General features: G+C 47.3%; 1 protein-coding gene across 3 annotated transcripts in view; it reads right to left on the bottom strand.

Moving 5' to 3' along the window:
- Positions 1 to 24,042, bottom strand: part of GIMAP8 (GTPase, IMAP family member 8) — a 641,187-nt gene that overhangs the window by 598,803 nt on the left and 18,342 nt on the right. Inside the window, exons 4-5 of one of the 3 annotated variants that reach the window (XM_043541841.1) lie at positions 19,983 to 20,158; positions 14,065 to 14,356 (exon numbers count right to left, since the gene is read on the bottom strand). The exons of 1 other annotated variant lie outside the window; for it this stretch is intronic. In XM_043541841.1, coding sequence (XP_043397776.1) covers positions 14,342 to 14,356; positions 19,983 to 20,158 — 191 coding nt within the window. In that variant the 3' untranslated portion in view covers positions 14,065 to 14,341. Of the gene's footprint in view, positions 1 to 14,064; positions 14,357 to 19,486; positions 20,159 to 24,042 lie in introns of those variants that run through there. One more of the 3 variants, XM_037891444.2, reaches the window with a different exon arrangement.

The following is a 24,042-nucleotide window of genomic DNA, read 5'->3' on the forward strand; positions in this document are numbered from 1 at the left end:
TCAGCCTTAACTCTGAGTTTTACTGATGCCCAGTACAGCTAACACCCCCAGTTTCTGGATGCTGTTCATCAGCATCCAGAAACTGCTGCAGGAAAAATATTTGTCCTGAGTCCACCTCACAGGCCAGACCATGATTCTCTGTCCCCTACACAGGGTGTCCTGGTGTCAAACTGGAGATCATCTGTCAGATGGAGTAAGGGGAAGAGCCATGTATGGGAGTTTCCCAGGGCTGGAGAGAAAGAAGACACTCTCAAAGCCCTTGATCAGGTGAGTCATGAGGGGAATAACCCTCACAACTTGGGGAGAGACAGAGGGATGGGTTGGAACCTCCAGGACATCCTTAGTTAGAGAGCTGCTAACTTTAGTGTAGATAGTTGTGGACAAACCTCAAAAAGTAGAAGGTTCAGATAATAAACATTGAACACTCGGATGGTGCCTTCAGCCTGTAGCTTCACAAAATCTTTCACATGTTTCAAGGGGCTTATGTGGGATTTAAGAGGGCCTTATACTAGCCCTCTACACAGGGGTGAATTTCATCCACTGACTGCAGTCCAATCTTCCATTGCACTAAAGTGATCCATCTGGCCAGGAACGGTAACTAATGATAATGTGGAAACTGTTTGAGTAAAGAAGTGGCAGACAGTCCCCTTAGGTCAACGGAAGCAGAGGGACAATTCTAGACCAACAGGCTGAAATAGTTCCAAAGCACAGCACTGTTGGGGTTCCCCTGAAACCTCTTCCACTCGGTTCCCCAAGAACACAGTTCAATGCCAGGCTTGTCACTCTGGTTCCTTTATTTGACAGACAGCAAAGCTGGGCTGGGTTATTATTCAAGCATAGGGGATGGGTATAGGGAGTACCACACATCCCAAGTTACACACAAAACTTGTTCCTTTCTATACATTTACACATCACATTGCATTTACTACACATTGCATGACACATCCTGTCGTGTAGTCCCAAATTCTGGCAGTTGGAGGCTTAGAGACACCTGAAGCAAGGGGTGGCATCCCTGACCATTTTTGCTGATAGTCATTGATGGACCTATCCTACGGAACATATATAATTGTTTTTTGCACCGAGTTACCTTTTTGGCTTTCACAACATCCCTAGTAATGAGTTCCACAAGTTGACTCTGAGTTGTGTGAAGAAGGACTTCCTTTCGTTTGTTTTAAACCTGCTGCCTGTTCATTTCATTGGGTGACCGCTGGTTCTTGGGTTGTGTGGAGGGGTAAATAATTCCTTACTCACTTTCTCCACACCATTCACAATTTTATAGACCTCTATCTTATCCCCCACGTAGTCATCTCTTTTCGAAGCCAAACTGTCCCAGTCACTTTAATCTCTCCTCATCTGGAAGCTGTTCCTTATCCTTCATCATTTTTGGTGCCTTTCTCTGTACTTTTTATATTTTTTAAGAAGTGACAACCAGAACTGCACATAGGCTTCAAAGTGTGGGAGTCCCATGGATTTATATAATGGTATTATGAGTCTTACCTATAATTTTCCTGATGGTTCATAACACTTTGTTAGCGCTTTTTTTTTTTTTTTTACTACCACTGCACATTTAGCAGATCTCTTCAGAGAATTATCCACAATGACTCTAAGATCTCTTTCTTGAGTGGTAAAAGCTAATTTAGATTTAAGAGCCTTTGTTGAGAAACATTGTCAAAGGATTTCTGAAAGTCCAAGTATATTATATTGACTAGATCACCCTTGTCTACATGCTTGTTGACATTCTCAAAGAATTCTTATAGATTAGTGAGGCACAATTTACCTTTACAAAAGCCATGTTGACTCTTCCCCCAACATATCATGTTGATCTACAGATCTGATAATTCTGTTCTTTAATACAGTTTTGACTAATTTGCCAGCTAGTGAAGTTAGGCTTAGCAGCCTGTAATTGCCAGGATCGCCTCTGGTGGCTTGCTAGCTTTTCTGTAGATTGACACTACTTTCAGTTATATTGTCCTATCCAATTGTCTAGCTTCCTCCTAATTCATTTTTAGTTTACCTTTTGATATCAAATTGAATTATATTTGCTATAATCTAGTTACTTCATTGAATTTATACTTGTTTATCTGATACGATGTATAAATTTAGCTGTTGAATGATGTTAACGCTTAGCCACTAGTGAATCTTAATTAGGGTAACCAACCTGTTGAAGCTCTTAAGTAATTAAATGAATACCAATGCGGTTAATGGTCTTAGTTTTTGAACTTTATATTCAGAGTTTTATATCACTAGTCTGTTCAAGATAATTAAACAACCTTGTTTCAATGTACTTTATATTTTAGAATTTCATGTTTAGTTAAGAGGTTGTTTTAAGAATTGCTACATTGCTCATTTTATTTCCCTTTTATCTGGTGTATCTCATATGCATAATCCTTGTTGATTTAATTGTTTGTTGGTTTCTCTTATAATTTTTAATTTCTTGAGAATCCTTGCTAAGATTGTATATGGTCACCGTATGAGTACAGTCTAATTAATAACCATAATCAGTAATTCCATGGTTTTCCTGAACTAGTCATATGAGAAGCAATTAATTAATAATTCTATCTAACTGTGGTTTCTGCCAATTATCAGTTTTAGTAATTATGTGCTTCTTTTGCTAATTTTACTTTGCAAATTACCTGTCGTCCAACTCCTTTCTACTCCCACATTGTACTACCTTCAGTGGACATGGAGAACAATTGATAACCGTCCTCTTTAGAACAGCCCTTACCATATTTGAAAACTGTTATCAGGTCCCCCTTCAGTCTTCTTTTCTCAAGACTTAACAAGCCCAATTTTTTAACCTTTCCTCACAGGTCAGGTTTTCTAACACTTTTATCATTTTTGTTAATGTGCTCCAGACTCTCTCCAATTTGTCCATATCTTTCTTGAAGTGTGGTGACCAAAACCGGACACAACAGTCCAACTGAGGCTTCACTAGTGCCAAGTAGAGCAGGACAATCATCTTTTTTGTCTTACCTATGACATTCCTGTTAATACACTCTAGAACAGTGATTTTCAAACTTTTTGAGCTGAGCTCCCCCCCTTTGAGTTACAATTTTTGGTCACGCCCCGCCCCCCCCAGACAAAAATAGACACATGCAAAAGTATGCTTGATAGCCTACTCATAAACCTAAGAGAGACCTTAATAGAAGTTTAATTAAATTACATACACCTGTAAGTTTCAAATACACAGAAACTTAATGTGAAGGGTGTGCCTGTTTCTCGCGGACAGTTTATCAATTTGTGGGGAGATTTTTCAAACTGACACTCTGAGGTCGTCCTCCACTTCCAGTCTCGAACGGTACTTTGTCTTTAGCACAGCCAGCCCAGAGAATCCGACCTCACACAAATAAGATGAACAAAACTGTAAAAGAGCTTTGATCACACACTTTGACAAAACTGCATATTCTGAGCCAACTTTCAACCAAAAATTCCACAAAGACTGTTTTTTAAATTGAATTTCCAGTGTCCTATCACTTTGAAGTTCAGTCAGCTTCTCCTGAATGTCATTTGAGAGACGGGACAAGGTTGGACTATAAGGTGGATAGAAAGTTGGCTAGATTGTCGGGCTCAACGGGTAGTGATCAATGGCTCCATGTCTAGTTGGCAGCCGGTATCAAGTGGAGTGCCCCAAAGGTCGGTCCTGGGGCCGGTTTTGTTCAACATCTTCATAAATGATCTGGAGGATGGTGTGGATTGCACCCTCAGCAAGTTTGCAGATGACACTAAAGTGGGAGGAGAGGTAGATATGCTGGAGGGTAGGGATAGGATACAGAGGGACCTAGACAAATTGGAGGATTGGGCCAAAAGAAATCTGATGAGGTTCAACAAGGACAAGTGCAGAGTCCTACACTTAGGACGGAAGAATCCCATGCACCGCTACACACTAGGGACCGAATGGCTCGGCAGCAGGGATTGGAACACATGACTTATGAGGAGAGGTTGAGGAAAGTGGGATTGTTTAGTCTGCGGAAGAGAAGAATGCGGGGGGATTTGATAACTGCTTAGAATCATAGAATCATAGAATATCAGGGTTGGAAGGGACCCCAGAAGGTCATCTAGTCCAACCCCCTGCTCAAAGCAGGACCAAGTCCCAGTTAAATCATCCCAGCCAGGGCTTTGTCAAGCCTGACCTTAAAAACCTCTAAGGAAGGAGATTCTACCACCTCCCTAGGTAACGCATTCCAGTGTTTCACCACCCTCTTAGTGAAAAAGTTTTTCCTAATATCCAATCTAAACCTCCCCCATTGCAACTTGAGACCATTACTCCTCGTTCTGTCATCTGTTACCATTGAGAACAGTCTAGAGCCATCCTCTTTGGAACCCCCTTTCAGGTAGTTTAAAGCAGCTATCAAATCCCCCCTCATTCTTCTCTTCTGCAGACTAAACAATCCCAGCTCCCTCAGCCTCTCCTCATAAGTCATGTGCTCTAGACCCCTAATCATTTTTGTTGCCCTTCGCTGGACTCTTTCCAATTTATCCACATCCTTCTTGTAGTGTGGGGCCCAAAACTGGACACAGTACTCCAGATGAGGCCTCACCAGTGTCGAATAGAGGGGAACGATCACGTCCCTCGATCTGCTCGCTATGCCCCTACTTATACATCCCAAAATGCCATTGGCCTTCTTGGCAACAAGGGCACACTGCTGACTCATATCCAGCTTCTCGTCCACTGTCACCCCTAGGTCCTTTTCCGCAGAACTGCTGCCTAGCCATTCGGTCCCTAGTCTGTAGCGGTGCATTGGATTCTTCCATCCTAAGTGCAGGACCCTGCACTTATCCTTATTGAACCTCATGAGATTTCTTTTGGCCCAATCCTCCAATTTGTCTAGGTCCTTCTGTATCCTATCCCTCCCCTCCAGCGTATCTACCACTCCTCCCAGTTTAGTATCATCCGCAAATTTGCTGAGAGTGCAATCCACACCATCCTCCAGATCATTTATGAAGATATTGAACAAAACCGGCCCCAGGACTGACCCCTGGGGCACTCCACTTGACACCGGCTGCCAACTAGACATGGAGCCATTGATCACTACCCGTTGAGCCCGACAATCTAGCCAGCTTTCTACCCACCTTATAGTGCATTCATCCAGCCCATACTTCCTTAACTTGCTGACAAGAATGCTGTGGGAGACCGTGTCAAAAGCTTTGCTAAAGTCAAGAAACAATACATCCACTGCTTTCCCTTCATCCACAGAACCAGTAATCTCATCATAAAAGGCGATTAGATTAGTCAGGCATGACCTTCCCTTGGTGAATCCATGCTGACTGTTCCTGATCACTTTCCTCTCCTCTAAGTGCTTCAGGATTGATTCTTTGAGGACCTGCTCCATGATTTTTCCAGGGACTGAGGTGAGGCTGACTGGCCTGTAGTTCCCAGGATCCTCCTTCTTCCCTTTTTTAAAGATGGGCACTACATTAGCCTTTTTCCAGTCATCCGGGACTTCCCCCGTTCGCCACGAGTTTTCAAAGATAATGGCCAAGGGCTCTGCAATCACAGCCGCCAATTCCTTCAGCACTCTCGGATGCAATTCGTCCGGCCCCATGGACTTGTGCACGTCCAGCTTTTCTAAATAGTCCCTAACCACCTCTATCTCTACAGAGGGCCATCTCTTCCCCATTTTGTGATGCCCAGCACAGCAGTCTGGGAGCTGACCTTGTTAGTGAAAACAGAGGCAAAAAAAGCATTGAGTACATTAGCTTTTTCCACATCCTCTGTCACTAGGTTGCCTCCCTCATTCAGTAAGGGGCCCACACTTTCCTTGGCTTTCTTCTTGTTGCCAACATACCTGAAGAAACCCTTCTTGTTACTCTTGACATCTCTTGCTAGCTGCAGCTCCAGGTGCGATTTGGCCCTCCTGATATCTTTCCTACATGCCCGAGCAATATTTTTATACTCTTCCCTGGTCATATGTCCAACCTTCCACTCCTTGTAAGCTTCTTTTTTATGTTTAAGATCCGCTAGGATTTCACCATTAAGCCAAGCTGGTCGCCTGCCATATTTACTATTCTTTCGACTCATCGGGATGGTTTGTCCCTGTAACCTCAACAGGGATTCCTTGAAATACAGCCAGCTCTCCTGGACTCCCTTCCCCTTCATGTTAGTCCCCCAGGGGATCCTGGCCATCTGTTCCCTGAGGGAGTCAAAGTCTGCTTTCCTGAAGTCCAGGGTCCGTATCCTGCTGCTTACCTTTCTTCCCTGCGTCAGGATCCTGAACTCAACCAACTCATGGTCACTGCCTCCCAGATTCCCATCCACTTTTGCTTCCCCCACTAATTCTACCCGGTTTGTGAGCAGCAGGTCAAGAAAAGCGCCCCCCCTAGTTGGCTCCCCTAGCACTTGCACCAGGAAATTGTCCCCTACGCTTTCCAAAAACTTCCTGGATTGTCTATGCACCGCTGTATTGCTCTCCCAGCAGATATCAGGAAAATTAAAGTCACCCATGAGAATCAGGGCATGCGATCTAGTAGCTTCCGTGAGTTGCCGGAAGAAAGCCTCATCCACCTCATCCCCCTGGTCCGGTGGTCTATAGCAGACTCCCACCACTACATCACTCTTGTTGCACACACTTCTAAACTTAATCCAGAGACACTCAGGTTTTTCCACAGTTTCGTACCGGAGCTCTGAGCAGTCATACTGCTCCCTTACATACAGTGCTACTCCCCCACCTTTTCTGCCCTGCCTGTCCTTCCTGAACAGTTTATAACCATCCATGACTGTACTCCAGTCATGTGAGTTATCCCACCAAGTCTCTGTTATTCCAATCACGTCATAGTTCCTTGACATTACCAGGACCTCCAGTTCTCCCTGCTTGTTTCCAAGGCTTTGTGCATTTGTATATAAGCACTTGAGATAACCTGTTGATCGCCCCTCATTCCCAGTATGAGGCAGGAGTCCTCCCCTCACAGACATTCCTGCCTGTGCTTCCTCCCGGTATCCCGCTTTCCCACTTACCTCAGGGCTTTGGTCTCCTTCCCCCGGTGAACCTAGTTTAAAGCCCTCCTCACTAGGTTAGCCAGCCTGCTGGCAAAGATGCTCTTCCCTCTCTTCGTAAGATGGAGCCCGTCTCTGCCCAGCACTCCTCCTTCATGGAACACCATCCCATGGTCAAAGAATCCAAAGCCTTCTCTCCGACACCACCTGCGTAGCCATTCGTTGACTTCCACGATTCGACGGTCCCTGCCCCGTCCTTTTCCTTCCACGGGGAGGATGGACGAGAACACCACTTGCGCCTCCAACTCCTTTATCCTTCTTCCCAGAGCCACGTAGTCCGCAGTGATCCGCTCAAGGTCATTCTTGGCAGTATCATTGGTGCCCACGTGGAGAAGCAGGAAGGGGTAGCGATCCGAGGGCTTAATGAGTCTCGGCAGTCTCTCCGTCACATCGCGAATCTTAGCCCCTGGCAAGCAGCAGACTTCTCGGTTTTCCCGGTCAGGGCGGCAGATAGATGACTCAGTCCCCCGGAGGAGAGAGTCCCCGACCACCACCACCCGCCTTCTCCTCTTGGGAGTGGTGGTCGTGGAACCCCCAACCTCAGGACATCGCATCTCATGCCTTCCAACCAGCGGAGTCTCCTTCTGCTTTCTCCCCCCAGACATATCATCTGGTCCACTCTCCGCAATGGTACCTGTGGAGAGAACATGAAAGCGGTTAGTTACCTGTGTCTGTGTTACTGGAACCCGGACATTCCGCTTACCTCTTCTGGAGGTCACATGTTGCCAAGCTTCTTCACTGGCCTCTTGGCTCCTCTGTGCAACCTGCTCTATATCTTTAGAGCTTTGTGCCCCTAGAAGCCTATCCTGAGTTTTGTCCAGAAAATCCTCAGTCTCTCGTATACAACGCAGGGTCGTTACCTGTTGCTCCAGACCTTCAATCTTCTCTTCCAATATGGAGACCAGCTTGCACTTTGTACAGACAAAGTCGCTTCTGTCCTGTGGAAGAAAGACAAACATGGCACATCCAGTGCAGGTCACAACAGCTGAACCCCCCCCTTCCATATCACCTACCTACTATGAGCTTCCTCAGAGACGTTGGCAAGATGTAAGCCTCACTGGGCTCACTCCAGGCGAACTCCCAGGCAAACTCCTGCTGTGAGCTGCTCTGCTGTCCCCGCTGCTCAGCTGCTTTCAACTACCTGAAAGGGGGTTCCAAGGAGGATGGATCTAGACTGTTCTCAGTGGTAGCAGATGACAGAACAAGGAGTAATGGTCTCAAGTTGCAGCGGGGGAGGTTTAGGTTGGATATTAGGAAAAACTTTTTCACTCAGAGGGTGGTGAAACACTGGAATGCGTTACCTAGGGAGGTGGTGGAATCTCCTTCCTTAGAAGTTTTTAAGGTCAGGCTTGACTAAGCCTTGGCTGGGATGATTTAGTTGGTGTTGGTCCTGCTTTGAGCAGGGGGTTGGACTAGATGACCTCCTGAGGTCCCTTCCAACCCTGATATTCTATGATTCTATGATTCTAAGGTTACTGCCTTAGCTACAAAAGGTTGGATAATCCAGTAATTTAGGGGAGCATTTCCTTCAGAAAAATATTTATCCAAACTCACTCTGAGAGAAGTCAAGTGATTCTTGATTGGCTCCATAACACTCAATAATTCAGATTCTCTTTCCTCAATAGTATCAGGGAATGATTAAACCAGTTTCAATCTTTGTTTTCCAGAGATCTAGCTCTCTCTCTTGAATGCCAGTATTTTGTTGTGCAGGTCAAAAATAGTACTTTCTGCTCCTTGCAATGAGACATTTAGAGAATTCAGTTTGTCAAAAATATCAGCAAGGTAAGCCAAAAGTACAAGCCAGCGGGGCTCACGCAGTGTGTCTACGTTGCTGAAATTCAAATCCAATAGAAAAAGTCAAACTTCATTTCTCAGTTCATAAACGTGTTGCAACACTTTCCCTCTGGATAGTCGCCTGACTTCTGTGTGAAACAACAAAGCATCTTGCTCCACTCCCATTTCTGTACAAGCATTGCAAAGAGATGTGCCTTTGTGGGCTGTGTCTTGAGAAAGTTCACGATTTTAATAGAAGAACTGAGAATATCAGCAAATTCCCGATCCATGTTTCAAGTTGCAAGGGCTTCACGCTGTGTCATACAATGAGTCCATGATATATGTGGAGCAATTTCAAACACTTTGGCTTTCAAGCCTGCCCTACCTCCACACATAGAAAGGAGCTCCATCCATGCAGATTCCGATGCAGGCTTCCCACTTCAACTCGTGAGAAGTTAGGAAGTTGTTTAAAATGTAAACAGTTCAGATCCAAAAAGAAGAGGAGTACTGGTGGCACCTTAGAGACTAACCAATTTATTTGAGCATAAGCTTTCGTCAGCTACAGCTCACTTCATTGATGCATCCGATGATGTAGCTGTCACCAGTCCCTTGGGAGTCACCTCTTTAGTGTGTCAGGTCCCAGGGACCTACAGTTCCACGTGGGCGGGCCTGTGGGCGGGCCTGTGACCCCTGAAATTGGGTCTCTGGGCTGAGCAATCCCTGTCTCTGTCTGCAGTGAGTCCAGCCCAGCCAGTGTCCTGCAGGAGGCTTGTCCTGCTCCCCTTCAGGGCGCAGTGCCCTCAGGGAGTATTTCCAGCGACACCAGGCAGCCTTTTCAAACATGGTAACAATTTATTGGTCACTGTCCCCATAGATTCTGGAGCCCTTAGGTTAGCAGAGAGACAGGGATTAAGGTGGATTCAGACTGGCCAGCGCCAGGCCAGAACTCCCTTGAGCCATGCTGCCGTCGAAGCCATCTTGGCTCTCTCCCTGTCTCTGCCCCTGTGTCCTTAGTCCCAAGTGTGCATGTGTCTCCCCAAAGGTCAGCTATGAACCCCTCTCCCCTTTGTTCTCCACCTGGGGCCTTGGCTGTGCTTCCCTGCAGAGAGGTGGGGAAAATCTCCTTCCTCTTGGCTGCTGGCCAGTGGGGTGACACACACCTCATGTTCCCTGCTCTGCCTCAAGAGCAGCTATTTAACCCGTTACACTGCATGCACAGCAATGCAAACCTCAGAGGGAAACTGAGGCACATATAGGAATCATAAAAATATTATCAAAATTCCCTCTTGGTCACACCCCTCTCCCCTGTGTTCAGGATTCTCCTTCCTTTCCTGTCCAGAATGGCTGTTCAGTGGTGCTGTGGTGCTGTTACACAGCTTATTTGCTTTTTAAGGTGTCTCATGACCTTTGGCATCAGTTGTGCACACATCTCCCCTCGCTCCGAAGGTCTGTCTCCCATGATTCCCATGGGGCGCGAGCCACAGGCTGACTCAGTCAAGATGGTTCTTTAGAGCAGGTGCACGGGATGCTGGCCCTAATAAAGATGGCCTCTCTCTCCCTGTGTTCCCAGTGAGACTGAAGCCAGGCTGCCCTCAGGGAAGTTGGCTGCCCCTGTGCTCCAAGTCTGGAAACTGGGCAGGAAATGGAGGGTACAGGGGCTGGGGGTGTGAGAGGGAGACAGCGGAGTGCAGGGGAATATGGGATAGGGATGTAAATATGGCAGCGGGGGCCAGGTGGGGGCAGGACACAGGGGCAAATGGAGAGGACCAGACAGGCAGTTCCCTAAGGGGTTAGGGGAGAGTAAAGGGAGTCCCCTGCACAGCAATCAGAGGAGGAGATACGTGGGCTGTTCCATTTTGTAATTATGACCTGAAACACTCACATGCAAATGGGGGGCCCCTGTGATAAACCTGCCGGCTCCTTACTGGGCGCCGGTAACCAGCAGTACAACCTCCAGCCCGCCCGGGGCTCCGTAACCCATGGCAAAGGGAGGCCAGGTCTGCCAGAGGGCAGCAGGGACTGCGTGGATTGTTCCAACAGCTCTTCTAACACTAGCTGCTGAAGATCCTCCACAATGACGTGGGATCAGCAGGAGAGAGAGATGTAACGTCATTGCAGTTTGAACAGCACTACAATAAATCCCACAAGGATTCACACTCTGAACCCCAAAACTATGAGATCCATATTGAATCTGCAATAATCAGAACTTCTATCAGTTACCTGGGTGGGCACCCTGAAAACTATCATGATGGAGGAAAAGAAAAAATCAAAAATACATGTCTAAGGCAACAACCAGAAACCACGAACAGAAGGAAAAAAGAAAACACTTATAGTTAAGGCCCTACTTGAATTGCGGGATGATTGTCAAATAATTGCGGCTGAGTTGTGGACAAGACATGGAAAATTGCGGAAAAATAATACTGGACCTTTATTAATTGCAGTAATGTGGGAAAAGCCAGATGAGACCTATTTGTTTAAGAAAAATGTGCTGGAACAATATAAGCACTCAAGTATTATGTTATGCCTGCTAATTTTTTTGATAACCAAACATTTTGCTACTACTGCCAGCTGCCCCGAGCTGACGGTGGGAGCCCTGCCATGTACGGGGCTGACGACAGGGGGAGCCCACCCATTTCTGCTGTTAAAATACTTTGCATTCCTTACTGCAAGAGAATGACATGTTTACAGTAGGCTACAAACACCTCTGAGCAACCCAGAAGTGAGCAGAAGATGTGAGCAATCATTTTAGCACAATGGTATGGGCTGGTCCTGAGGCAAGGTTCTGCCCTTTGTAGTCTTTTATTTTATTTAGAATAAATGTATGATGTGATCCTACATCACCATGGGTCCGGCTCTGGTTGCCACAGTGTCAAGCTGAACAGACGGACAGTCTCCTCTGCTACCTGCTTCAGATTTAGAGCCTCTCGGAGCACAGGAAGACCATGGAGAGTGACACACACACACACAAGTACCACGTCTAGTCTGTATTACACGTTTTCTTAGGGTCACAAGCAAGATTATATTTACCCAAATGTGATCGGGGTCCTAGTGGGGAGCCAGCTGTGGTCACTCAATTAGGGTGAACTGCAAAGAATGGGGCAGCCAAACCCAAAAAGCTGGTGGATATTCTAATACTTAGATTTACCAAGACAGCATAAAACAGCTTCTTTATTACAAAAAGAAAAGGAGGACTTGTGGCACCTTAGAGACTAACCAATTTATTTGAGCATAAGCTTTCGTGAGCTGCAGCTCACTTCATCGGATGCATAAAGTAGAAAGTACAGTGACGAGATTTTATATATACACACAGACCGTGAAAAAAACTTACATTGTAAGGAGAGTGATCACTTAAGATGACCTATTACCAGCAGGAGAGTGGGGTGGGGGGAAAGAAAACCTTTTGAAGTGATAATCAAGGTGGGCCATTTCCAGCACATTTCCAGGAGTTAACAAGAACGTCTGAGGAACAGTGGGGGGTGGGGGGGGGGGAAGGAATAAACAAGGGGAAATAGCTTCACTTAGTATAATGACTCAACCACTCCCAGTCTCTATTCAAGCCTAAGTTAATTGTATCCAATTTGCAAATTAATTCCAATTCAGCAGTCTCTCCTTGGAGTCTGTTTTCGAAGTTTTTTTGTTGAAGGATCGTCACTCTGAGGTCACAAATCGAATGACCAGAGAGATTGAAGTGTTCTCCGACTGGTTTTTGACTGTTATAATTCTTGACATCTGATTTGTGTCCATTTATTCTTTTATGTAGAGACTGTCCAGTTTGCCCAATGTACATGGCAGAGGGGCATTGCTGGCACACGATGGCATATATCACATGGGTAGATGTGCAGGTGAACGAGCCTCTGATAGTGTGGCTGATGTTATTAGGCCCTGTGATGGTGTCCCCTGAATAGATATGTGGACACAGTTGGCAACGGGCTTTGTTGCAAGGATAGGTTCCTGGGTTAGTGGTTCTGTTGTGTGGTGTGTGGCTGCTGGTGAGTATTTGCTTCAGGTTGGGGGGCTGTCTATAGGCAAGGACTGGCCTGTCTCCCAAGATTTGTGAGAGTGATGGGTCGTCCTTCAGGATAGGTTGTAGATCCTTGATAATGCGTTGGAGAGGTTTTAGTTGGGGGCTGAAGGTGACGGCTAGTGTCGTTCTGTTTTTTTTTTTGTTGGGCCTGACCTGTAGTAGGTAACTTCTGGGAACTCTTCTGGCTCTGTCAATCTGTTTCTTCACTTCAGCAGGTGGGTATTGTAGTTGTAAGAATGCTTGATAGAGATCTTGTAGGTGTTTGTCTCTGTCTGAGGGGTTGGTTGGCAAATTCGGTTGTATCTTAGAGCTTGGCTGTAGACAATGGATCGTGTGGTGTGGTCTGGGTGAAAGCTGGAGGCATGTAGGTAGGAATAGCGGTCAGTAGGTTTCCGGTATAGGGTGGTGTTTATGTGACCATCGCTTATTAGCATTGTAGTGTCCAGGAAGTGGATCTCTTGTGTGGACTGGTCCAGGCTGAGGTTGATGGTGGGATGGAAATTGTTGAAATCATGGTGGAATTCCTCAAGGGCTTCTTTTCCATGGGTCCAGATGATGAAGATGTCATCAATGTAGCGCAAGTAGAGTAGGGGCGTTAGGGGACGAGAGCTGAGGAAGCGTTGTTCTAAGTCAGCCATAAAAATGTGAGTGGTTGAGTCATTATACTAAGTGAAGCTATTTCCCCTTGTTTATTCCTCCCCCCCTTCTGCCCCCCCCACTGTTCCTCAGACTTGTTAACTCCTGGAAATGTGCTGGAAATGGCCCACCTTGATTATCACTTCAAAAGGTTTTCTTTCCCCCCACCCCACTCTCCTGCTGGTAATAGGTCATCTTAAGTGATCACTCTCCTTACAATGTAAGTTTTTTTCACGGTCTGTGTGTATATATAAAATCTCGTCACTGTACTTTCTACTTTATGCATCCGATGAAGTGAGCTGTAGCTCACAAAAGCTTATGCTCAAATAAATTGGTTAGTCTCTAAGGTGCCACAAGTACTCCTTTTCTTTTTGCGAATACAGACTAACACGGCTGCTACTCTGAAACCCTTCTTTATTACCTTACTGGTTATTCAGGCGTCCAAAGAACACAGTTCCCTTAAAGTGGTCCAGCCTCAGGCCCCCATCCAGGTACCCACGTCAAATAGGATGAAAATTTCTGTAAATCTTATTTCATCATAGAAAAGAACAGGTTCTACCAACCCCAAAGGATCGGACCCATCACCTTCCAGGTTAACGAATGTTTCAGATCTTACCCAAATACACACCACAGCCAATTCTTATTAACTAAACTAAAATTTATTAAAAAAACAAAAGAGAGAGAGAGGATGGTTAAAAGATCAATATACAGACAAAGATGAGTTCAATCCATTGAGGTGCAGATTCGTAGCAGAGATGGTGAGCTTTGTAGTTGCAAAGAGTTCCTTTAGAATTCAGGTCATAGGACATAGTCCAATGTCCAAATCTCATATTCAGGGGGTACCAGCATAACTGGGACCTCAGTCTTGTGACTCAAACTTCCCCTGATGAAGCCAAAACAGATCTGAGATGACACAATCAGGACCCACGGATCTTTTATAAAAAGAAAAGGAGTACTTGTGGCACCTCAGAGACTAACCAATTTATTTGAGCGTAGTCTCTAAGGTGCCACAAGTACTCCTTTTCTTTTTGCGAATACAGACTAACACGGCTGTTACTCTGAAACGGATCTTTTATACAATTTCATGTCCTCTTTGACAAGTTGGGATTTCCTCAGGGAACAAAAGGTAATTAGGATGACTTTGAAGGAGGTCCATCACTGGTACTCAGCTGTATGAATTAACATAAGGCCATTTGCTTATTCCTCCACCATTCAAAGTACATTTCAAAGAGAGATGAATGCCGAGATATCCCGTGTTTACAATTCATTTTAATAATAGGATGTTCTTTTGATCTCTGAACTATCAGAATACAGCATAGACAGGGACTGTTGATTACATTGTCCACGCTATTCATACCTATTTAAATACACAAAACACCAACATTATCTCTCCACGTCTTTTGAGGGTTATTTATTTTGCAGGATGTTTAACCCCGTCTAGCTATTTCCCCATGTTTATTTCCTCCCCGGCCCCACTGTTCCTCACACGTTCTTGTCAACTGCTGGAAATGGCCCACCTTGATTATCACTACAAAAGGTTCCCCTCCCCCGCCCCCCCTTCTGGTAATAGCTCACTTTACCTGATCACTCTCGTTACAGTGTGTATGGTAACACCCATTGTTTCATGTTCTCTGTGTATATAAATCTCCCCACTGTATTTTCCACTGAATGCATCCGATGAAGTGAGCTGTAGCTCACGAAAGCTTATGCTCAAATAAACTGGTTAGTCTCTAAGGTGCCACAAGTCCTCCTTTTCTTTTTGCGGATACAGACTAATACGGCTGCTACTCTGAAATCTTTCTAGCTATGCGACACACCAAGCATATATAAATCCTACAAATACCCATGTCCAAGTTATAAATATAGTCATACTCACATCCTTAAAGATATTCTTAGAGTCTGATGGATTCCTCACCAATTGAACATCAGTAGAGGGATGGCTCCTGCTGGGAATTTTCCCTTGACTGCTCCCAATTTTACTCAGTCTGGGAACCCTCGTTTATATTGTAATTTTGACTACATCTGACACACTTGCTTATGCACGAAGGTGTCAACCCTCCTTTTTCCTTATCTGTATTTCCACACCCCATAAATATTGGGGGTGCCCTATTTTTCACAGGTTGTCTGTCGTTCCTCTTATTTTCATTAGCATCTATACACAACGTGTACTCTGCGGTCAGGACACGTGTTGTAAATGATGTTACAATAAGGTATCTTGTGATCTTGAACAGTACATTGCAGCTGATTTTCTGCCACATCACCTGTGGGCACATCTTTCCAGTAGTCGTGTGATCTTACTGGCATAGGGTCAATCTTTGGTCACCTAGCCCTGGTCTACACTAGGACTTTAGGTCGAATTTAGCAGCGTTAAATCGATGTAAACCTGCACCCGTCCACACAATGAAGCCCTTTATTTCGACTTAAAGGGCTCTTAAAATCGATTTCCTTACTCCACCCCTGACAAGTGGATTAGCGCTTAAATCGGCCTTGCCGGGTCGAATTTGGGGTACTGTGGACACAATTCGACGGTATTGGCCTCCGGGAGCTATCCCAGAGTGCTCCATTGTGACTGCTCTGGACAGCACTCTCAACTCAGATGCACGATTGTTTGCCGTTGCTCTGACGCAGGGAGGGGCGACTGACGACACGGCTTACAGGGTTGGCTTACAGGGAATTAAAATCAACAAAGGGGGTGGCTTTACATCAAGGAGTAATTTCAGGCAGGACTTCACGGAGGGTTCCAATAAGAAATGGTGCACCTAAGTTATTGTTCTTATTGGAACAAGGAGGTTAGTCTGGCCTCTGATTGATATATGGCTAGATTTACCTCGCTGCACCTTCTCTGTGAGTGACTGCAGTGTGACCTAGAGGAATGAGTCCCCTAGATGATGGTGGGGGGGTTTGCAAATGAGTACAAAACAAATCTGGTCTATTTCTTGTTTTGATCCACTCCATCTATCTTTTACATCTTTGGCTGGCAGCAGACGGTGCAGAAGGACTGCAAGCCATCCTCATCTCTTGCCTGCCCGGCAGAAGATCATAGAATCATAGAATCATAGAATATCAGGGTTGGAAGGGACCTCAGAAGGTCATCTAGTCCAACCCCCTGCTCAAAGCAGGACCAAGTCCCAGTTAAATCATCCCAGCCAGGGCTTTGTCAAGCCTGACCTTAAAAACCTCTAAGGAAGGAGATTCTACCACCTCCCTAGGTAACGCATTCCAGTGTTTCACCACCCTCTTAGTGAAAAAGTTTTTCCTAATATCCAATCTAAACCTCCCCCACTGCAACTTGAGACCATTACTCCTCGTTCTGTCATCTGCTACCATTGAGAACAGTCTAGAGCCATCCTCTCTGGAACCCCCTTTCAGGTAGTTGAAAGCAGCTATCAAATCCCCCCTCATTCTTCTCTTCTGCAGACTAAACAATCCCAGCTCCCTCAGCCTCTCCTCATAAGTCATGTGTTCTAGACCCCTAATCATTTTTGTTGCCCTTCGCTGGACTCTCTCCAATTTATCCACATCCTTCTTGTAGTGTGGGGCCCAAAACTGGACACAGTACTCCAGATGAAGCCTCACCAATGTTGAATAGAGGGGAACGATCACGTCCCTCGATCTGCTGGCAATGCCCCTACTTATACATCCCAAAATGCCATTGGCCTTTTTGGCAACAAGGGCACACTGCTGACTCATATCCAGCTTGTCGTCCACTGTCACCCCTAGGTCCTTTTCCACAGAACTGCTGCCTAGCCATTCGGTCCCTAGTCTGTAGCGGTGCATTGGATTCTTCCGTCCTAAGTGCAGGACCCTGCACTTATCCTTATTGAACCTCATCAGATTTCTTTTGGCCCAATCCTCCAGTTTGTCTAGGTCCTTCTGTATCCTATCCCTCCCCTCCAGCGTATCTACCACTCCTCCCAGTTTAGTATCATCTGCAAATTTGCTGAGAGTGCAATCCACACCATCCTCCAGATCATTTATGAAGATATTGAACAAAACCGGCCCCAGGACCGACCCCTGGGGCACTCCACTTGACACTGGCTGCCAACTAGACATGGAGCCATTGATCACTACCCGTTGAGCCCGACAATCTAGCCAACTTTCTACCCACCTTATAGTGCATTCATCCAGCCCATACTTCCTTAACTTGCTGACAAGAATACTGCAAGATGATGCAATAGGACTGCTAGCAATCCGTATCACCTGCCTGCTCACCATAAGATGGTTCAATAGGACTGACTGCAGGACTAAAGAGAATGACCTGGTCAAGTCACTCCAAATTTAGTCCCTGCGCCCATGTCTGCCCAGGCGCTCCTGATCGACCTCACACAGGTGACCAGGAGCACCTCAGACATGACGATGACGGCTACCAGTCCTATTGCACTGTCTGCTGCCACAAGGCAATGGGTTGCTGCTGCTGTGTAGCAATGCAGTACCACGTCTGCCAGCACCCAGGAGACATACGGTGACCGTGAGCTGAGTGGGCTCCATGCTTGCCGTGGTATGGCGTCTGCACAGGTAACTCAGGAAAAAAGGCACGAAACGATTGTCTGCCCTTACTTTCACGGAGGGAGGGAGGGAGGGAACGGGGGCCTGACGATATGTACCCAGAACCACCCGCGACAATGTTTTAGCCCCATCAGGCATTGGGATCTCAACCCAGAATTCCAATGGGCAGCGGAGACTGCGGGAACTGTGGGATAGCTACCCACAGTGCAACGCTCCGGAAGTCGACTCTAGCCTCGGTACTGTGCAAGCACTCCGCCGAGTTAATGCACTTAGAGCATTTTCTGGGGGACACACACACTCGAATATATAAAACCGATTTCTAAAAAACCGACTTCTATAAATTCGACCTAATTTCGTAGTGTAGACATACCCTTACTCATGTCAAGCATTCTTAAACCTTTAGCCGAGTATGGCTAAGCTGAAATCTGACAGGCCTCAGCCTGCAGGCCTTGTGTTTCAGCCATGCTGCACTTATATACCTAATGCTACTTATCACTCTTATACTTCTATAATCCTACAATTTAAATCTAGTTAGCACACCTTAATTAGAAGTAACTTAGTATCTGGGTTAATCATTACATCACAACCATAAATGGATAATAAAATGACCTAATTGACAAACTTGACCCCTCAGACTGTGCAAAGGGCCCATGCTGCGAGTGGAGCAATTGTCCGTGACTCAGCTAGAAGCCCCCTGATGAGGACGTGGAGACAGTGCAGTGAGCTGCCAGCCTTGTGCCCTGACAGGAAGAGGGGGTGGAGATGCCGGGCGAGAGCCCTGGTTTTACTTCGCCCCTTTCAGACAGTGAGCACCACGGGGGATTCTGGCCAAGACCGGCACAGGGCTCAAAGGGCGGAGCTCCTGGTGCCCATTCTGCAGCTGAGCTTCCAGTCGCAGTGGTTCTAGGATGGCGCGGGGATCGCACTGCCAGTGGCATTCTGGCGCGGCCTGCAGATCCCTCAGCTTTCCACCATCCGCGCCCACGCGAGCTCCAGCCAGAACCATCCCACAGACTCATTCTAAGGGATCCATTTCTGTCACGCGTACCGGTGCATTGAGCAGGCTCCGGACAAGGATCCTGCCCTGGGACAGAGACTCTCAGGCCAGTGGGCACTACAAACTCACATCGGTATAACTACATTGCTCAGGGGTGTGAACCCCCCAAGCGACGCAGTTAACCTAACCCCCGTGTAGACGGGAGAGCAACTCCTGCCGACGTAGCTACCGCCTCTCGGGGAGCGGAGTCACCACGCTGACGGGAGAATCTCTCCCATAGTAACGTCTTCACGAAAGCGCTACACCTTTAGACGTGTAGACAAGCCCCCACTGACTCCACAAGTAGAAGTACTAAACCCTCACTGCTGCAAACTCATCTCAAGATCTGTGTACTTTGCAAGGTAGCTGACCCTCCCGCGTCTAGCTGTTCACAGTGTTATCCATCCTCTATCCCTCCCCACTCCCCCTGCCAAAGTTCCCCTCTCCCATTCCCTCCTTCCCACTCCCTGGAGGTACTTTTTCTTTCCTCTTCCCGCCCCCCCGCCCCTCCACCCCCCACCTTTCTCTGACCCTGTTCACGGATATAATCCTACAGAACCATACAGCATGAGAACAAGCAGACTGGGCAGTCACTGCCGGACCGTGAGATGGGTCTAGCCTGCTCTGTATGGTACTGACAGGGCCCCGGGCTACCCTGAGTCTCAGGGATGGATGCTCAGCTGGAATCCTCCACCCCAGACCCAGAAGAAAGGGAAGACTTTCTCCCCATTGAAAGAGGCCCGTGGGAAAGTGAAGATCGGGGCCAGATCATCAGCATAATTAAATGCCACCAACCCCCCTTCATAGTCCAGAGAGACCCGGATCCTGCTGGGTTCTCTACTCAAGGACAGGCGGGTGACAGGGGAGGTTTGAGCCCGATAGTCTCTGGCATTGCCCCATTTCTGCACCACCCAGACCCCGTTCTCGGGGGTAAAGCCAACCTCTTCCTTCCACAGCACAGACTGTCTAGCTACCCCCACAGCCCAGTCTCCGGCTGCCCCTCCCTCCACCTTCACCTGCCAGGAATGTTTCCCCGAGGTGAAGCCCTCAGAGCCCACCACACTCAGCAAATAACGAAATCTCTCCGGTTTGTAAGGCAATGTCTGGCTCTCGTGTCCCCGGCTCACGGTTCTTCGATCATCAGACAGGACGAGCTCAGGATGTGCCGTGTCTGGATCCAGAGTCACATTCGCTGGGAGAGACAGAATCAGAGCGTTATCGGCACACATGGGTCAATGACAGAGTGAAAGGATCGGCTGGGCCAGACCTGAGCTTCAGAATCTTCCCCCCCTGCATTCACCTACTTAGGAACAATACTGTGTAACACATATGTATGCCAGTCGGTGCTGCTCTTTATAAAGCCAATGGCATTTTGGGATGTATAAGTAGGGGCATAGCGAGCAGATCGAGGGACGTGATCGTTCCCCTCTATTCGACACTGGTGAGGCCTCATCTGGAGTACTGTGTCCAGTTTTGGGCCCCACACTACAAGAAGGATGTGGATAAATTGGAGAGAGTCCAGCGAAGGGCAACAAAAATGATTAGGGGTCTAGAGCACATGACTTATGAGGAGAGGCTGAGGGAGCTGGGATTGTTTAGTCTGCGGAAGAGAAGAATGAGGGGGGATTTGATAGCTGCTTTCAACTACCTGAAAGGGGGTTCCAAAGAGGATGGCTCTAGACTGTTCTCAATGGTAGCAGATGACAGAACGAGGAGTAATGGTCTCAAGTTGCAATGCGGGAGGTTTAGATTGGATATTAGGAAAAACTTTTTCACTAAGAGGGTGGTGAAACACTGGAATGCGTTACCTAGGGAGGTGGTAGAATCTCCTTCCTTAGAGGTTTTTAAGGTCAGGCTTGACAAAGCCCTGGCTGGGATGATTTAACTGGGACTTGGTCCTGCTTTGAGCAGGGGGTTGGACTAGATGACCTTCTGGGGTCCCTTCCAACCCTGATATTCTATGATTCTATGATTCTATGAACTATCGACACAGATTTCAGAGTAGCAGCCATGTTAGTCTGTATTCGCAAAAAGAAAAGGAGGACTTGTGGCACCTTAGAGACTAACCAATTTATTTGAGCATAAGCTTTCATCACCCGATGAAGTGAGCTGTAGCTCACGAAAGCTTATGCTCAAATAAATTGGTTAGTCTCTAAGGTGCCACAAGTCCTCCTTTTCTTCTGTCTACACAGAGAGAGAGATTACATGGCAAAAATACTTCACTAACCCAGCGTTAAGATTCCTGGTGATACCTTGCACCCCTCAAGAAAGTCAGTTCAGCAAAACTGAATCTTGTGAATGCCGGGAGATAGCAAGTTCAAGTAAACACCTTCGCAACCTTAACTCTGCCCTCTGGAGCTGGCAATGGCCTCTGGGAATTATCTGCATGCACTGCAGCTCTAATCCCTGTGGTAGGTGCTGCTGTACTGAAGGGTGGAGGAATACGTTGGACCAGCTTGGAGATCTGGGATTGCGATAGGAGGTGATCTGTCGGGCTGTCCCCCTCTGCAGGGTGTGTGTGTGTGTGTGTGTGTGTCCCTCTCTCCCTGGCCCCTGTGTGGGTGATCAAAGGAAAGAGGTGCCTGTCTACCTTGGGAGAGCCAGGATGCCTCGTTTCAGTGCTGCGCTGGGCAGGCTGGTGTCCCTCGTGAAGCACAGGGCTCCTCTTGCCATGGGGGGCTGGGCCATGAGTGTGGAAGGTGAGTTTAATGCAGGGTCAGGGAAAGCAGGGTGTCAGTTGGCGTCGTGTGCATTAGGGTGCGCTGACTGTAAAAGGCGTTGCAAGGTTTAGCAGCGGTGGTGTTCTTTCTGAGGCGTGGGCTGAGATCGAGCGTAGGGCAGGCGTAGGGAGCTCCTGCTCAGTACAGCGCAAAGGCAGAGCCTGAGTATGTCATGGGTGTACTGGGGCATGGCTCAAAGTGGGCAGAGTTAAGGGTGTGTGGGCATGTCCCTTAGCTCTGTATTTCCTGGTTTTCACAAGTTTGAGTTTTGCTGCACTTGACGTTCTGGAAGGCGCGAGTTATTGCCAGGCAGCCTCAGCTCTGGGCTAATGACGTTTCTGACATTTAATTTCTGAGTTTTTTTAACAAAAGGAGAAATGTTGCTGGTAGGAGAGAGCGGCCATTCTGGCCTTGTAATGATCATATGCATGCCCTCCCCCCTACCCATTTATCCACCTCCCCATAACGTCCTCTACCCTTGCTGAACCCCAAACGCTCTCCCCCATCCCCTGCTCCAATCCCGCCCCTCCAAGCAAACATTCATGTGTCCAATTTCCCCCCCACAAAATATTTTGAGGATGTTCTGTGACCCAGGGGACTCTTGGTGCCAACTGGCAGAGGGCCCAGGGGTACACGAAGTTTACAGGGATCCCCTGGGTCGGATATTTACATTCTAGTTCACCAAAGAGTGTCACGTAAGGTCTCTACTGAAAGCCTGTGTCATGCTGGTCATTGTAATCATTGCGGGATGTGTGTGCGGATAATGTGTAAGGAGAGGGGTGTGTATGTTGGCAATCGTGTCCTTGAAGTTAAAGGCAGGTCACCCAGAGGTAGATGCCTGAAGGCAGGTTCCACCAGACAGGAGGCAGGAGACACGTATCACCCTGGCTGACTATGGTGAACTGTGTCTCACAATGACAGTGTATTTGGATACGGAGTCAAATGCTAATGAAGAGATTGTGGGGACTTCAGGAGAAGACATTAACAGGAAGAGGTGAACAGCTGGGGTGGGGGTAGGGGGTGGAACCCCATTTACAGGTGAAGAACAACGGACTGGTCTAATATATCTGTGGATACAGACGGATGCCCAGGCATCCTTCATCTGGGGAGACAAGCTGACAAAGGGCTTGGTCTTAGGAAAGGAAGGTCTCGGCCTTCGGGATTGAAACGCGCCGTGAGAAGGTCTTTGGGTGAGCAGGACCTTATTAGACAAGAGGCATCTTGTTAGTTAAGTTGAGGCTCTAGGATGTGTGTGAAGATTTTAGTTGCTATGTAACCCTTAGTCTCCGGTATTTCTGCTGGCGTCATTTCAGTCTGTGCTCCGTGTTAAATACACGTATTCATGATTTCCCTATAAACAAATCTAAGCGCCATGTGTTAAGTGGAACTGTGTTCTAAGGTCTAACTAATAGGCTGGTGTGTTCTGGTCCTTTGGGAACAGCGGGTCTGGTAATTCTGTGAGTGTCCTGAGGCTCAGGGGCTGGACACGCTGGGGGATGCTCGGAGGCCTGGGGGGTTGGAGTGTGGCTATCGCTAACCCGTGTGAGGGACAGCGGAGCCTGCACAGGCTGAATGGGGCGTGCTTGTGTTGCCTGCAGCTGGTGGTATCAGGGAGCTGACCCATGGCAGGCACAGACAAGACGACCCCATGCTAAGGGCAGGTGGCAGCGAGGTGCCTCACAATCCTGGGCACCCCCGGGAAGCGTTATACATTTCCCAAAATAATAATAATAAATATATTTTTTTAAAACCAATGGGCAGATTTAGCAACATGCCTTTTGCCTTTGAGCTTTTTCCAGATTTCTGCCCTAGGTGGGCTTGACATTGGCTGGGTGGACTCAGGATCAAAGGCTTGCTTCTTATCCCCTTGAGTTCATCACAGTTTCAGGGTAACTGCTTCTGTATTCACCCTTCACAGTTCTTCCAGGCACCCTCTTAAAGGTTTTGGACTCCCAGCCATCACCTCTCATGGGCAGAGATCCACGTCTCACTCCCGCCTGACTTGGGCTTTTAAGGCTGCACAGCTCCCTGCCTCACCCCGGGATATCCCCAGCAAGCCAGACTGCCTAAACAGGCCAGGGCCTACGCTTTGCTTTGCTTTCTCTCTGAAGACAACGAGCAGTGTATTGCCCACAGCTATATGTTCCCACACAGCTCCTTCTAAGCAACCACGTTTCTTCTTTTAGGTAAAAGCATGACAGAGAATAAATATTAAAACAATAAAGCTCGAAAGCTGACCTGAGATTTCCCCGTCCCCCCAACTCCAATCTACAGCTCTAGAAGGTTTTAGTCCTTCAAACCCCACATCTGGGCATTCCCCGGGGTTTGAAGTTTAGATCCAGAACCAGAGCAATGG

This window comes from Chelonia mydas, chromosome 2 (genome assembly GCF_015237465.2).
Source record: "Chelonia mydas isolate rCheMyd1 chromosome 2, rCheMyd1.pri.v2, whole genome shotgun sequence".
NCBI classification, from domain to species: domain Eukaryota; kingdom Metazoa; phylum Chordata; order Testudines; family Cheloniidae; genus Chelonia; species Chelonia mydas.